At 53.8% G+C, this 15,377-nt stretch overlaps 3 protein-coding genes and 3 non-coding genes across 6 annotated transcripts; 3 read left to right on the forward strand and 3 right to left on the reverse strand.

The window, feature by feature from the left end:
- Positions 1-1,235: 1,235 nt before the first annotated feature.
- Positions 1,236-3,526, reverse strand: dur3-2 (putative urea permease; the record flags this gene model as incomplete). Its single annotated transcript, XM_011394294.1, has 2 exons — positions 1,236-2,509; positions 2,713-3,526. The coding sequence occupies 2 exons, from the start codon at positions 3,524-3,526 to the stop codon at positions 1,236-1,238; spliced, it is 2,088 nt and encodes a 695-aa protein (XP_011392596.1).
- A 1,729-nt stretch (positions 3,527-5,255) lies between these two features.
- Positions 5,256-5,338, forward strand: UMAG_16108. Its single transcript is given in 2 exon segments — positions 5,256-5,292; positions 5,303-5,338. It is a non-coding gene; the product is annotated as a tRNA-Ala (tRNA).
- Positions 5,339-5,540: 202 nt separating this feature from the next.
- Positions 5,541-5,655, forward strand: UMAG_16234. Its single transcript, XR_897748.1, has one exon. It is a non-coding gene; the product is annotated as a 5S ribosomal RNA (ribosomal RNA).
- Positions 5,656-7,404: 1,749 nt separating this feature from the next.
- Positions 7,405-9,633, forward strand: UMAG_06255 (uncharacterized protein; the record flags this gene model as incomplete). The annotated part of the gene is made up of 1 exon (XM_011394295.1): positions 7,405-9,633. One exon carries the CDS (start codon positions 7,405-7,407, stop codon positions 9,631-9,633), a length of 2,229 nt encoding a protein of 742 aa, XP_011392597.1.
- A 386-nt stretch (positions 9,634-10,019) lies between these two features.
- On the reverse strand, positions 10,020-13,799 carry UMAG_06256 (uncharacterized protein; the record flags this gene model as incomplete). The annotated part of the gene is made up of 1 exon (XM_011394296.1): positions 10,020-13,799. The coding sequence occupies one exon, from the start codon at positions 13,797-13,799 to the stop codon at positions 10,020-10,022; it is 3,780 nt and encodes a 1,259-aa protein (XP_011392598.1).
- Positions 13,800-14,654: 855 nt separating this feature from the next.
- On the reverse strand, positions 14,655-14,767 carry UMAG_16109. The gene is made up of 2 exons: positions 14,730-14,767; positions 14,655-14,690 (listed from the first exon to the last, which is right to left on the reverse strand). It is a non-coding gene; the product is annotated as a tRNA-Phe (tRNA).
- Between the last annotated feature and the right edge of the window lie 610 nt (positions 14,768-15,377).

The raw sequence follows: 15,377 nt of genomic DNA on the forward strand, positions 1-15,377 counted from the left end.
CCGTCTTGAAGAAGGCGACCTAATGGCGAGTATGTCGACTCACTCAGGCGGCATGTCTTTCCCAGGGTCAGATCTCGGTTCTGCACCTCGTCCCTCGCCAGTGCGGCTCATAACAGCACCATCCAGGCGCGCGCTGCTACTAACAACACCTTCGTCACCACTTGGTCAGCCTCTAACCGTTCCACCCCGGCCCGTGCCGCTACTAACAGCGCACCCTCCCAGGTCGGAGATCCTCTCCGCACCTCTTTCACGCTAGAACAGCACACAACCGTTCCAACCAGGCGCGCGCTGCTACTAACAGCACCTCGCGGGTTCGATTCTGCCCCATGGTGTCAAACCCGCTTGACTCCAAGACAATCGTGAATGTCAAGATCGATCCAATTCAGTATGGCGCAGAGCGGTAGGCCTGATAAGCGTTTCTGTCGCGAATCACGAAATCACGAAATCACAAATCACCAATCACAAATCGATTCGTGAACGCCAACGTATCGAGTAAAATACTTGCGAAACGTAGCCTTGACAGCTCGTGACTGCGTGACTGCGTGACTGCGTGCCTGCGTGGCTGCATGCCCCATGGGTGGCTTGTCACACACTGTGCTAGAGCATCCTTTCGTGTCGTCCAGCAGCTCAGCGCTGGATGAGTCTGTGAGCGGCGTAACAGCGTTCAGACGACTAGACAGGGGAGGTGTAACTCACGATTCGGAAATCAAGAATCACCAATCACGAATCGTGAATGACTTGGCCAGACGAGCGCAAAGGCTGCCGACAAACCGACGTTGAGAATCACGAATCGCGCTACGAAACGTGCAGCACGAATCCGCAAACTGACTGCGACACCGTCAGTATAGCAACTACAGAATGCCTGCAGACAAGAAACCGAAAATCACCCTAAACAGGTCCGCTTTCTAGACGCCCTCTTCCTCACGCCCTCACGCCCGACTTGCAGCGCGGAACATGCATCTTGGATCGAAATTCACAGGTCACCATGTGGATACTGACGCCTACTGACGCATAGCTCGGGGGAGGCGAGCGCGATCGAGTGATGCAGCCTCGACGCTGATAGCACGAGTGTCCGCGATAGACGGATCGAGTGCGCAGAAGCGAAGCCAACCTCACGCCTGATGCATGAAGGAAAGCTTTCTGATTCGCCAAGATAATCTACAGATGAAAATCAACCGATGCCAACGTGCTTTGCTTTTCCTCTCTTTGCTTGGGTATGGTTGACCTAGGAAAGATCAAGCCGAAGAAGAGGTTGACGTGAAGCTGGCACCTGGCTCACGCTGCTCGATTGGCGTAGTAGAGCTAGCTGTTGTGGCGACGGTGTCATGGGCATTGTCATCCTTGCCTGTTAAGACGCCACGTACGATTGTGACAATCAGACGTTTTCCCTGCCAGAGGGGCAAGAAGGTGAAGATGAGGAGCGCGGCAAATGCCCAAATCACAGCGACGACGACCCAGCCAACGAAAAACGGCCGACTGAATTCGTACTTGGCCGCATACATGATGAACGGCCACAGCACCCATACAGCGATAAAGAGAGCGAGACCCGTCCAGCCTGCAACGGCGGATTGCTTGTTCATGAATCGACGTTCGGCGTCCGAGTAAGGCACGCTTTTCGAGGCGTGAGCATCTGCGACGCGTTGGGCGTGAGTTGTGGCGAGTTTCTCTTGCGCCAGATCGTCAGTAGACGAAGAGCGCGACGAGTCGTCTTGGATGAGCTTGATCTCGTTGAACCTTTCCCATGCGAAATCGACGGGTTGCGGAAAAGCCAGTGTGATCAAAGGCGACAGAATTGCTGGCACAAAAGCGGCAACGATGGTGCCCCACAAACACGGCAACAGCTCTCCCGTGGTGGTGACGTTCAACACTCCGCCACCGTAGCTGCTTGCAGTAGCTAGCCATGTGGCGATACCAGCGACCATCCCCACCACGGGCGACACCGTGGCAGCCCACCAAGTCTGTTTCTTCCACAACACCGTCAACGGCAACGTGACCATAGCCGGGCACGTGATGAGTCCCAAAAAGTACAGTGTCCAAGTGAGGCTGATACCAATATAGTACAACATGGTCGAAAACGCGGATGCGAAGATGGCAAACCCGATGCACGCCGCGCGCGAGACGCGGATGACCTGCTTATCGCTCGCGTTAGGACGAATGTAGGTATGGTAGACGTCTGAGCTGATAATAGACGAGACCGCGATAAGCTGCGCCGAAGTGGTCGACGTTACTGCCATGAAGATAAGAATGACGACTGCTACAGCTCCACCTTTACCTGCCACAGCAAGCGCAGTGTATGCAAGTGGCAGTCCGTCGGATAACTCGGTCGACGAAAGCTCTCGCCCATACGCCGGCCAGATCGGATTCGTCTGCAACGACCACCCGGCAAGTCCCATCACCGTACCCAGACACCACGGCAGTCCGAAATACAGCACTCCGCCCAACACGTACCCCGGCACCGCCGCCGAGATATCCGCAGAGTACGCCTTCTGCCAATACGAACTATCAAGCGCTAGAAATAGACAATTGTTACCGAACACACAGTCGGCATGCGTGCACGGTGAGTTGAGCGACACAAAGTGCATGCCCAACGTTTGAGCATGTGCAACCAACATTCAACAAGGTACCACGGTCAGCAACGCTTACTTTTGAATCTACCGCCACCGAAAAACATCCCAATCAATCACGAAAGCGATGATCAAAACGCAGACTTACCGACAAGACCAAAGTTTCCGAGCGTATGAAGAACACCGAATTCCACGGCACTTTTTGAAGTCATGGTCAAGGCCGATCCGCGATAGTTTCCAGCGATGGGGTTGTCGACATTGTGCTGCTTGACGAGCTCCCAAAGATGACCGGGAGACTGTACCGCATCGTTGGTGATAGTCTTGAGCGTCAAGAAGAGGACGATGATGAGGAGCGCCACGCTGTGCATCCAATCGGTCAAAAACGTGGCTTTCAGACCTCCCGAGATGGTGTAGAGACAGACGCCGACGGGGAGCAGGAAAGTCGAAGCGATGATGTGCATTCCTGTCAATGCTGAAACCGTAGCAGAGGCACCGAGAAGCATGTTGGCGATGGCGATCAGATTGTTGGCCAGGCAGAAAAACATGTAGAGCCAATGCGCCGCAGTGCCATATCGAACCTTGACCACTTCGAGAACCGTATGTGCGTGCGGCGTTTTGAGCTTGCTTTGGATAGCAAGCAACGCAAATGCCGAAATTTGCACCAAGCAGCCCGCAGCAAACCAGTACGAGCCACCTACGCCAAACGAGAAGACGACAACTGATGACGAGAGCAGCGCAGTCGACCAAGCCCATGACGAAAACACAGCGGTAGCCGTAAGGCCTGTACCCACTTTTCGGCCTGCAGTGGCGTACGTCTCAAAGTGCGAGTTGTTCTCTCCATTGAAGCGCCACAGGAGCTGCGTGATGTAAAACATGACACCAGCAAATGCGAATCCGAAGCCAAGCACGACGCCATAGCCTACGCCCTGGCTCAGAGGCGGCGGGATCGAGTCGGCCGCCATGTTTGGTAGGACGCGTTGAGTTCTGTCGCTTCTGCTGCTCTCCGGATGTGGAAAGGGTACTACAGAAACTCTCGAAAGCCTGGTACCAGTGGTGAGATGGTAAGAGATAAGTTGCGACGGAACCAAGAGGAAAATCGAGTACGAAGAAGTTAGCGCGCTATTTAAGAACAAGTCTCAGAGGCGCTCTTCATTTGTTTATACATTTTTTCATCCTTTACTCAACTAATGCGCTGCCCCAGAGAATCATCTATGGGCCAAGAAGAAGCGCTGAAAGCTCTTGATTCCTTTCTTTTTTCACCAACACCCTCATCATGGTATGCGATTGTTCTGTGCAAGTAGAAGGACATGCAGGCACAAAGTTTTTGACCCGATCTCACCTCCTACAGCCTTTTCTTGCTGTTCGAAGAAGCCATGACGACGTCTGGTGCATGGAACAAGGGCAAAGTGGCGGAAAGATCTGACTTGCGAATCTAGCTGATGGCATTGCGTGCATTTCCAATCCGCTGCATGGTGGGAGGTACAGGAATAGTGCGATTCAAAACGCACAAAGGAGCACGCTATGACGCAGCAGACACCGATATCTTGGCTCGGCTGCGGTCGGTACGAACAAGTGTTGAAAGATGCGGACGAGCGAAAGTAGGTGGAAGAACAGTAATAGCGGAGCCATGGGGACAAGCAGAGACTTTGCACCCAGTAAATGCAGATGATGGAGAACCACGGACTGCGAGGGTGCAGGAGCGCAATTCACGTTCCGGCCGCTGCTTTGGCGAAGCACCGACATTCAACCTGAAGCACATTGGCATTTAGCCGAGCAGACTAACGTACACGCTTGACAGTCTTCAAACAGCGAAAAGATGGCCTATCGTGGGGAGGTCGTGCTGCAGATATCATTCACGATTGACGTGAGACTGGTGCGGATGGCGACATTCACGATTGTCAATCACGATTCGCGCAATTTGGCAGGCGGAGAATTTTGAATTTTCCTTTCTTTTCTAAGTTATCGGAATGAAATCTGAATCTCATCCGTGATCCTGGGCCTGGAGGAGGCGGGTGTACAAAAGACCCTATGTACGATGGTGTGCTTTGCTTCCACGATCCGCAGGCTCTATTCTATTCCAACTGCCGGCGTTACTGTCGCTTCGGTGTCCAAACCCGCGACCGCAACCACAACCGCGAGTCAGATCCTTTCCCTCTCAACTTTTCTGCAAGAACCTCTCTTGCATCTACAGTAAGTGCTGTACATTCGAACATTAGTATGACAAAAGTGAGCTTGTCAGCGTGCGTGGATGCGTCGCCGCAACAGGCAGCAACAATCGCGCATTCAGCTCGGAGCGAAACGGTCGGCCACGAACTCCTGAAATGGCGAGTTGCCTCTTTCACGATCAAGGCCACCTTCGGAGACATCCTGGTCGTTCTCAAAACTGATCCATTGGAGACGAGTTCTCGTCTTTTAAAATATTCAGAAGAATAGTTGCAAGCACCGAACTCTTGGTGGCGTGTGGCCTTTGAAATGCGGGGTGACTGATAAAGCATTCAGATCATGCTCAGTAAAGAGCACGCAATCGTGAATCACGAATGTGGGTCTAACCTGGACCCTCAAGTCGCTCAAAGTCTTCAAAAGTTTGCCGAGGCAGGCGCTAAACAGGCACGCCATCCAAGCACAGCTTCGCGTCAAGATCAGTGGAGAGATACATATATACGCAATAGAAGACGAGGCTGATATCTCGACGGGGGTTTAGCTCAGTTGGTAGAGCGTTCGCTTAGCATTGGCTAACTTGCGAAAGGTCGCGTGTTCGACTCATGCAGTCTCCACTTGAATTTTTTGGGTTCTTTTTTCGGGGGCTTTTCTTGGAATATTTTGGATCGGATACCATTCACGATTCGAACACAGCCAAATCTGTTGGATCGATTCTGGCGTCACTACTTCATCAAGCGCATCTTACATCACTCACGACTCGTCTACACATGAGGTCCATTTAAAACATAGATGACTGTAAAACACTTACGCACATCTGCGGCCATAGAGACTTGAAAATACCGCATCCCGTTCGATCTGCGCAGTCAAGCAAGTCGTCGCCTAGTCAGTACTGCGGTGGGGGACCACGCGGGAATCCTAGGTGCTGCAGTTTTTTTTTTCGGCCACTTCGCTCCAGGTGAGCTTAATAGTACATGCGTCAAAGAGCGACCATTCGCAATCGGTAGGTGTTTCATCTCTGGTGCTTTTGCGGCAATCTATGCCATCAGTTCGCTTCTTCTTGTGAATATTAGTTTAACTATGATGCATGTATACTGGCAAGAATCACTGCCCTTCGAACCGGTGCCAAGAACAACCGTTGGCAGCTAATGCAAGTCCAATGACGAGTCAGCGAGCTTGATCGAAGTACAAGCTTCTCTGCGCACGCTTCATGCAGACGAATGGGCGGTCTAAAGCCTCCTTGACCTCGTGAAACAAGAGTTTTCTCTTTATCGGTTGTAGCACAACTCGACATGGCAACGAGGCTGTTGCGTTCAGACGCAGAGATAGAACCATGAAGTCGCACTGAATTTTGCAGTAGAGGTAAATCCGGCAGCTTTCTGCAAAATAACATGGTAAAACTCTTAGAAGAAAAGGACAGATGGAGATGCGAACCTTAATTTCTCGCTTTGTGAAAGACACTTGGAGCCGCAGAGAGTTGATTTCTGGAGAGATTGGCTTTGCAGCTTTCACAGGTATCAGAGAGGAGCTCTCGACGCATTCATGATTGCAAGCACAACTCTGTGACATGCAGAGGAACAACAGACTGTTATTGACACGGAACGATGTGGGATTGTCTTCGCGCCGACTCGTCGTGACTCACAGATTCTGTGACGGTCACTCACGACTGTCACAGTGTGTAGGCCAAAAGGTGTCCAACCCGCTGTACTCACACTCTTCTTACACTCGTGCCTTCCTTGATTTCCTTTCTTTTTTTGATTCCCAGTCTAGTTAGTTGATTTCTCGATTAACCTAGTCACGAGTCAATTTACAAAGTTTTGAGTTGCCGCTTGTCGTTTGACACGTCTGATGGGACACGTCAAACAGCGCCAAGAAGTAGTGCTGCCTGCAACGCGGTTAAGACAGCAACAAGTCATCAGTGCAAGTGCAAATTCCGCTGCCCAACACATCGGTAGCTCTGATGTTGCTGACTCGAATCGGCAGTTGAGAGGCGGACGTGGACTTCCGTGTCGACGGTAGAACTCTACTGTTTCAATGCGTAGCGTGTCGATCATGCGTTCGATCGTGCGGCTGCGTGATTTCAGCGTTCTCGATGAGCACAGCTAAAGAGGCGATCATGTGGAACAGCTGTCCTCGCATAGGTGAAAAGCACCCCTGTGACACGAACAAAACACACTTTATTGTGGCTCACAAGGAGGAGGTAGATGCCTGTTCAACCATCGGTTTTCCCCGTGGTCTGACTCCTCTCTTCGCCTTGGATGCGGTCAACGTCTACTTTCAGGCACGGATGGGTGCTCGTCATAGAGACAGTGATCCAAAAGGGCAGAGTAGAAAAAGGTATAAGTAAGAATCGTGATAGGATCGAGTGCTCCCTCCTCTTCCTCTCCTTGCGGCCCCTTCTTCTTCTCTCTTCACTTCAAACTGGTGTTGATCACCTGTTTCGTTTCTCTGCGTTCATTCCCTGTTCTCCCCGTGCTTTCGTTTCGTTCCAAAGTACCTCTAGGCTCTGGTAGCCTTGAATTCCCCTTGCGACAAGCGATCTAAGAAGGACGATCTGGTCACCGTCCACAACACTACCGCCCTACGTGAACTCGAGGCCCGGCTTTGATAGTCTGCGTGCCTTTAACCGGATCTTTCGTCTGGTCGCTTCCCTTTCTTCACCACACTTTCTTTCACATACACAATGGTTACTTCGACCAAGTTTGCCTCGCTCGTTGGCAGCGTTACGCTGGCTTTTGTCCTTGCGAGCTCTCTTCACCCTGTCCACACGGCTCCTGTTGGACGCGTGAGGAGGCAAGAGACTGCTAGCGATGCTACCACTACTCCAGCACCGGCTGGATTCATCTCGGTTGCTCAGCCGCAGATGAGCGAGCAAGACATCTACGCTGTTGGACTTCCAGATGCGCCTGCAACTTCTGCGGCAGCTCCCACTGCCGACTCTCAGCTACAACAGCTGCAGCAGGTGCTTCAGGCTGCTACTCAAGGCGCGCTGTCCACTTCAAATCACACGATGGACGTTATCAATCACTGGGACCCTACGCCATCCGTGGCGGGAGCTTGGGCTGCTGCTCCCGCTAGCGCTCCAGTGACGGCTTCCAACGCACAGCTTCCGGCTTCGGACTCGACCATGACGGGGAATCCTGACGATGGGACTCTGTTTGAGCAGGTGATTGGTACGCCTGCCGGCGCACCTGCTTCGACCGATGCTGCGTTGAGCGGTAATGCGGATGAAGGTGCTGCGTTCAGGCAGATCGTGGCTGAGCAGATGCAACAGTTCGGTGCACAGGGCACCCAAGCTAGAAGACAGGTACAACAGCTCGAGGATCATGTCGAGCAGGTGGAACAGTCAGTGCTGGGTTCGGGTGTGCCAACGCCTGTCAGCGCGACCATGGTACCGAGTGGTGCTTCTCCCGAGGCTAGTGCTGCTACTGGTAATACTGCTGCTACTGCTGCCACTGGTGCTGTAAGCCCTATTGCTTCGAACTTGGCAGGTGTGCCGGTCGCTCCTCCGGTGCCTAGTGACTTTAGTTCCCCTGTTACTAGCCCGGTTGGTGATGCTGCGGTTCCGGCTGTTCCCAATCCGGTCGCCAGCGCTTTGCCTTCGGCACCTGCGCTTCCCACAGATGCAGTGCCTTCAGTTCCCGCAGCTCCCACGAGTGCAGTATCGTCGGCGCCTGCGCTGCCTACGGGTGCAGTGCCCTCTGCTCCAGCTGTACCTTCGGTCTCGGCACCAGTGAGTGGTGTCCCCGCACTTCCCACGGGGGCTGTTCCTTCTGCTGTTCCTTCTGCTGTTCCTTCTGCTGTTCCCTCGGTCTCGCTTCCATCTGTTCCCGCTCTGCCAGCCCTGGGTGGTCTTAAGGACGCCTCTGCAGCAGCAGCCACCACGGTGCTGCCCACGTCCAACGCCGACGCGACGCCGGTCGCGACGTCGAGTGCAGCTGTTGCCACCGGAGATGTCACCATGACGGTCACAGTGCCGTCGAAAGCGTCCCCAACGTCGCTTGCCAGCTTGGCGAATGCTCTGGCCAACCACAGCAAGGACGAGAATGAGGACGACACCGACTGGAAAACCATGACGATCCTCGTTCCCGCTGAGGCATTTGGTGGCGTGCAGACGCAAGTCAACTCTGCTATCAGCACTGCTTCTGCTGCTGTTGCATCGAGCTCCACTGCTAGTGCTAGTGTCAGTGCCAGTACTAGCGCCAGTGCTAGTGCTAGTGGCGGCAAGGACTTGGTGAGCTCATCGGCTTCGGCGAAGTCGACGTCGGCAACGCCGACGACAGCTCCGATCAACTTGTCTTCGTTTTCGTCGATCAAGCCACAGGCTACGCCTGCGGTACTCACGATTCCGCTGACCGGTGTGATTGGTGGTACGACGTACTCGACCATGCTCACGTTTACGATCCCTGGTTTTGGCGGATCGGCAAGTACGGCGAGTATTGCTTCCACTACAAGTGCGCTCAGCGGTTCGGCTACCGAGAAGGCTCAAACCGCAACAGCGAGCGCAAGCGCAAGCGTGACAGCATCTCCATCGAAAACTTCCTCGTCCACCAAGTCCAGTGCAACGTCGAGCATCGACCCCAGCTACATTCGCCCCGACGACATCCCGCCTCTGCTTAAGAGCACCGCTACTGCTTCCAGCGCTACTCCTTCCTCAACAGCCGCCCCCAAAGACCCCTGGACCGCTTCTGACGCTACCGACCAAGACGAGGATTGCGACGACGACCAAGACCAAGACGACGCTACGCCAACAACAACGTCGTCCAAGTCGTTGGTGTCCAAAGTCTGGGATTGGGTCACTGGCAAACCACTCAACGAGCGCGATTTGCCGATGACTACGACTACTACTATGATGATGAGGAGTTCTACGATGCTCATCAGTAGTTCGGACCAATTCCAGCCAGGTTCGTGAATCTCGCTACTTTCGTGATTGCCATTTGTGAAAACAAGCATTCGCGCATCACCCCGATACCAAACAAACCGCCCTTTGTCATCGAAACGCAAACACACATGTACACGCTTCCTGGAGAACACATTTTGAGCAGAGCAATCGAATATTACAGGTCATCCACCCCGAACCATGCCACTTCTGATGCGCTCAGATCTACTCCAGTCTGTGTGTCAATCTGCCTCGTGCACAAAGTCCTTTCACGCGCTTTGGCCAGAGATAGAATGTGCTGTTGTAAACATGAGCACGTCTTGATTTGCACTAAGATTTGCACTAAGTCAACTTGGCATCTGAACAGAATGAATACAACGCCGCTCACGACTGTTATCAGTACCGCTGCTACCAAGCGCCTACGGATGCTGCAAGCCGCTCAATAGGCGATTGGGATCCTGCAATGCGGTAATCAGATCTGTAGTCGCCGTCGGGTGATAGTTGGCATGTTGGCTCGCAAAGTCGGACACCGCACCTGGGTTGAACGTCTTGAAAAAGTCGTTCCATTCATTGTAGCCTTCGGAAGCGACAGGCATGGACGCCCAGAAAGTCGAATCGTTGGCGTTGATCATGTGCATGGCTTGCTGCATCATTTGATGTTGCTGCTGTTGCTGCTGGGTTGCGAGCATTGCGTCGTGCGCTACATCGGCGGGATAGGTGGGGTTTTGCATGAACGGCGGCTGGATCGACTGCGAGCTTGCCAGATCCAATTCGGTCGTCGTGTTGGAGAAAGTGCTGTCTAGAGGCACAGCACCGTTGCCGCTGGTATGTCCTTGATGGACTTGCTGACCGTGCTGATCAGCAGAGCGGAGCGGACGCTGCACATCAACGACTTCATCCAGTGTTGAGGCCATGCCAGGATCATGGTGATTGGGATGTGGATGCGTATGTGTGCGGACAGATTCCATGGTCTGTTCCTCCAGATTTAGACTGCTGGCAGAAGAGGAGAACGAAGGGCGCTGCATATCCGACCTCACTAATGCATGCGAGGCGGTGGATGGGCTGGATGGGTCCATGGGTCGAGCTTGAGCACTTGCGATGCACAAGTTGCGAAGAACGGCAACGTGATGCGAAGCGCTCTGCCACGTTGGGCCGATGCGCTTGAGATACCGGACACACTGGGCAAGATAACGAGCGCTGGCCTTGACCAGCTCCGAGGAACCTTCGAGCTCTGCTTCGACGATGCGATGTGCGTCTGGGTCACCAGAAGCGGTCTGCGCATCTGCGTGCGCATCGGTGCGCTCTGCGGCACCGGATGGTGACGCTGCGTTGAACAAAGCCTTGGACTCTGGTCGATTCCAAACGGACGATTGGCGAGCCTTGAAGACTATGACGCTCTTACTGGCAGCCAAAGCGGCATGAATGGTGGCAGCTTGGAAAATGAGGTAGACCCAGCTACTGGAGATCTTGCGGATGCGGAACGAAGAGCCGTAGACATGAAGAATGTCGCAGACTTCCTTAGCGGCTGCATTGCAGATGTCAAGGCCAGCAGGCTCTGCACCCTTGTCCTGTACGGGCGTAGGTTGTAGGTCCTTGCTGGTGCCGGTCGTCGGTGACTTTCGATCGTCCAAGGTCGAAGATGTGGGCTCGTCCGAGGAAGAGCTGGCTCTGTGTTCTTTGGAACCGCCGATCAAATTCGGCACACGTGGTCGATGCAGCAAGATGAGGCAGATGCAATACCATGATCGCATGGTGAGGATTTGCGGCGGCAGACCGCGGTGGGCATCGTACTCGTTGCGATCGGCAGATGGCTTGTGCGAGGTTGCAGACGAGAGACGCTCAGGGGAGGTCCAGGTGGCTGACCATTTGAGGTGCTCGGGCAAATTAGCACGCCATCTGCACAATCGTTGATTGAGGCGGCACAGAGCCTCATAATCGGATGCACCTTGAGTGCGATGACGATCACGCTTTGCTTGGGGACTGTACACTTCCTCGAGAATGCGTTCGAGGATGGCCATGACTTCGGCCCATGCTTTGAAACTGCTGAGTGCATGCACTTTGACGCCCTCGAGGTAGGGCAGTTGGCTTTTGTCGACGAATTTGCGTGTGGTATCGTTAAGCCATAGATCGTACTCGTCGGCTTCCTGTACAGATGGCCAGTCGGCCTCGATTTCGGCGCTGCGAAGCTGAGCAGGTTTGCCGAGCGCAGTGGAAAGAATTTTGTCGACAATGTAACAAGCCCAGAAGACGCGCAGGCGCTCTTGAAGCTGTGCTGCGGATTGGGGCGACAGCGCCCTACCGTCGAACGATTTTGTGCGGTGATTGTCGAAGGGGGAGCAAGACGAGGAGGAGTCAGCGGCGCAACGATGGAGATTCATGTCGAGGGCCATTCGACAGGCGATACCACCGAATTGAAAGGCGCTCGAAGTGTTGCCAGATCCAAGCTCGATGACGGAGATGAGGATGGCGGCCTGGATGGTGGCGATGTCCTGTGCGAATTTGCCTTCAAAGATGCGCGTCTTTACACGTTGGACAAAGTGATCACGCAGCTCGTTTGACTTGTAGGCGGGCTCGGATGGTTGTGGAGAATCAGCATAGAGCATCTCCAAGACCGGGTTGGAGCTGTGGTGATCGCTGTGGGAAGCCGAGTCGTGGTAGGCGTCAAAGGTGTTGGAAGCTACGGCGAGGATGGCCTCAAAGACGATGGGACGCGATTGCTTGAGTGAGTGAAGAGAAGCAAAGGAGGGGAGGTAGATGATGGGCCAGTGTGGATGCACAAAGGTTTGATAAATGTCGAGCAAACGCTGGACAATGTGGGGCGGAAGGCGATCCTCGAGATGAAGCTTGTAGGATGGCGAGAAGTGAGAGCGGTCAGCAGCGGTAGGGCTCGGGCGTACGTGGTGATCGAGCCAATGTGCACCGGGAGATGAGATTTGGGAGCGAGGGACGGAAGCCGGACCACGGGGTGAAGATGGACGTGAGCCGTTGTACCAGGGACGATGCGGCACGACGGCTGCAGATGAATTGTAGTCATGAGAAGCGCGGGTGGACGCTGGCGAGGTGTCAATGGCGGGGATGCGTGTGGACGAACAAGTGTGGTGAAGCGGGGCGGGCAAGGATGTAGAGAAGGACTCGGTGAGCCTGCTTGCTGAGACGGGATGGCGATTGGAGAGGGTTGATGAAGAGGGTAGGGTGGAGGAGCGGTCGTAGGCAGACGGAGTGGAAGAGATGTGCGGTAAAGGGTGTGTACGGGGTGAGGCATTGGTGGGCGCAGAAACTGCGACGGCGGAACGAGCGGAGGGAGTGGCAGGAGACGTATAATCTGATGTGTATTGAAGCGTTGAATGTGGATCTGAGAATTGCGAAGGCAGTAAGGTATGGAGCGAGGCTCGAGGCGAAGAGCGTTGGTAGTCGCGTAGGGGCGACTGAAGAGGATAGGTATTGTACTGTCGAGCGGTCGATGGAGTTGGATGGAGAGAGTGGCGGGAGTCGAAAGCAGAAGCGGACCAGGTGTGATCAGAGGGAGAACGGTCAGGGTGGTGCTGAGGCTGAAGATAAGGGTGCGTTTGCATACCGAGAGAATCTGGGGCGGTATCGACGGGGTGCGAATCGCGTGTGGAGAGCAGCGAGATGGAAGAGAGCTGTGTTGGCAAGAAAGGTCGTATGGCTGTGGAAGCAAGGTCGTGCGCGCGATACGAAGTGGAAGGGAATCTGTCGTCGGAAGAAGAGCGTTTGTCCGATGAGAGTCTTTGGGCGAGTGGAGTATCGTTGCGAGGCACTTGAGGCTTTAGAAGAGGTGCTGCTGACCGAGATGTGTCATCTTGCGAATGGCCGACGGCAGCTGAAACTTGATCGTACGGCTGAGAGGGGCGCTCGACGGTGCGCTGAGGGTTGGATGATGCGATGGAGCCGAGTGAGGACGATATGTTTGGGTATGAGGTGGAAGTGGATGATAGCGATGCCGCGTAGGGAGATGGGAGTTTGAACTTTTTCCTGCGGCCGCCTCTTGCATCGCAGCCTTTTGGCGGACCTCGCTTCTTCTGAACGCCGTACTCGCAGATGGCAGCTTCCTTCGAGCAGTTGTTGCAGGGTTGCAGACCGTCGCATTTGACCTTACGACGAGAGCAGATGAGGCATGCTCTGCTGGAACGAATGCGGCCAGTGTCGGTGAGATTCGACTTGGACTCTAACCGCGACATGGTGGTTGACAATGAACGAGACGAACAAGACAAGGGCCGCCGAAGTGGCTTGTACGGCAGCGGCACAACTGGATGGACGAGTCACGTGCGCATCGCCATCACGAGTGAGCGTCGAGTAAGGAACAACGAGACGAGATCGAGGCGGCAGAAAGGACGAACGAGGAAGGACGAGGTAAGCTAGCAAAGGCTGTGGGTGCGTCGGTACGTTTCACAGTGCTCTGCGTAGTGGCGCTCGATCAGCAGAGTCGACGGGTTGTGCAAGCGTTAGTGCAGGTGCGAGTGCAATTGTGTCGCAGTACGGTCGGAAGCTGATGTGAAGAGAGGTGCAGCGTGTGTGGGTCGATCAAGGCGAGGCAGAGGGACGAGGCTAAGGTGGAAAAGATGGCCAAAGTCTCCTCCTTCATGATTGACAGACACCTTCGAAATTCGTGATTCGTGATAGTGAATCGTCAAATATCGCCCAACACGATCAAGCGTAAAGCTGCCAATTCACGATTCGTGATTTGCGTCCGCTTTCCGCTTTCCGCTTTCCGCTTTCCGCTTTCCGCTTTCTGTTTTCCACTCTCCGCTTGTTTGCGCCACAAGTGTTGACCAGAGTTGTAACACTCTTCACTCCACAGCTGTGCAGGCTTGACAGCACCGAGCGGGTCGGCGTGCTTTTGTTGCAACAGCGTCGTACCAAACCTCACGCCTTTCAGCTCGCAGATGTTGCTCGTTTACCCCACACAGAGACTCTATCTCATTCACCATTCACGATTCGTGATTCTTGATTGGGCCGCCCAGAACCACACGCAAAAACCCACCCAAAAAATGAGAAATATACTGACTGTATTTTCCTTTTTTTTCAAAAAGAAATGCTCCTTACCTGGGTCGAACAGGTGACCTCCCGATTTACATCCACTGCACACAGTGGCGACTTTGAACTGAATTCTTCAGTCGGACGCTCGTACCAACTGAGCTAAAGAAGCTGAGTGATGTCTGCAACTACAGGTTGTATACAACATTCTTACCTTGCCTCTCTGATGTGTCCGCTTCAACTCCAAACGGCCCTAACGCTCGTTCCACACTGGATCGAACCATGGTTTACAGCGTCGAAAAGAGACAGAGGGATGTTTGCTAGCTGATCAACGTGTGTGTCCAGTTGAGTTGACTCGTACAGTATCCTAGGTCCACAATTTTTTTAGGTCCACAATTGACAACAGCCTTAATTAGGCAATGCCCAATCGTGAATGTCAATCGAGCTTCGAGATTCGAGCTTCGAGATTCGACGTGTTTCCCAAGCCCCAAGTCCGCAATCTGAAATCCGCAATCCGAAACTCGAAGTCCGAAGTCTGAAACCAGGCACGAAGAGACAAGTTGACGGTCAAGTAAGTTAAGTTGGACGAAGCGTGGCGATTCACGATTGACATTCACATTACTTGTCCTCTCACTTCTCGTGCTCCGCCTGCCCAGCATCCGCTTCTTCCGGAGCTCGAAGTCGTCTCGTATTGATCGGCTTCCACAGCAGCGTTCCACTGCAGCAGGTTCGTACCTGCACCCGCTCCTCGATCGCATCCAAACTTAACCGCTCACTCAGCA

The sequence above is a fragment of the Mycosarcoma maydis genome, chromosome 22 (genome assembly GCF_000328475.2).
Source record: "Mycosarcoma maydis chromosome 22, whole genome shotgun sequence".
Taxonomy (NCBI): Eukaryota; Fungi; Basidiomycota; class Ustilaginomycetes; order Ustilaginales; genus Mycosarcoma; species Mycosarcoma maydis.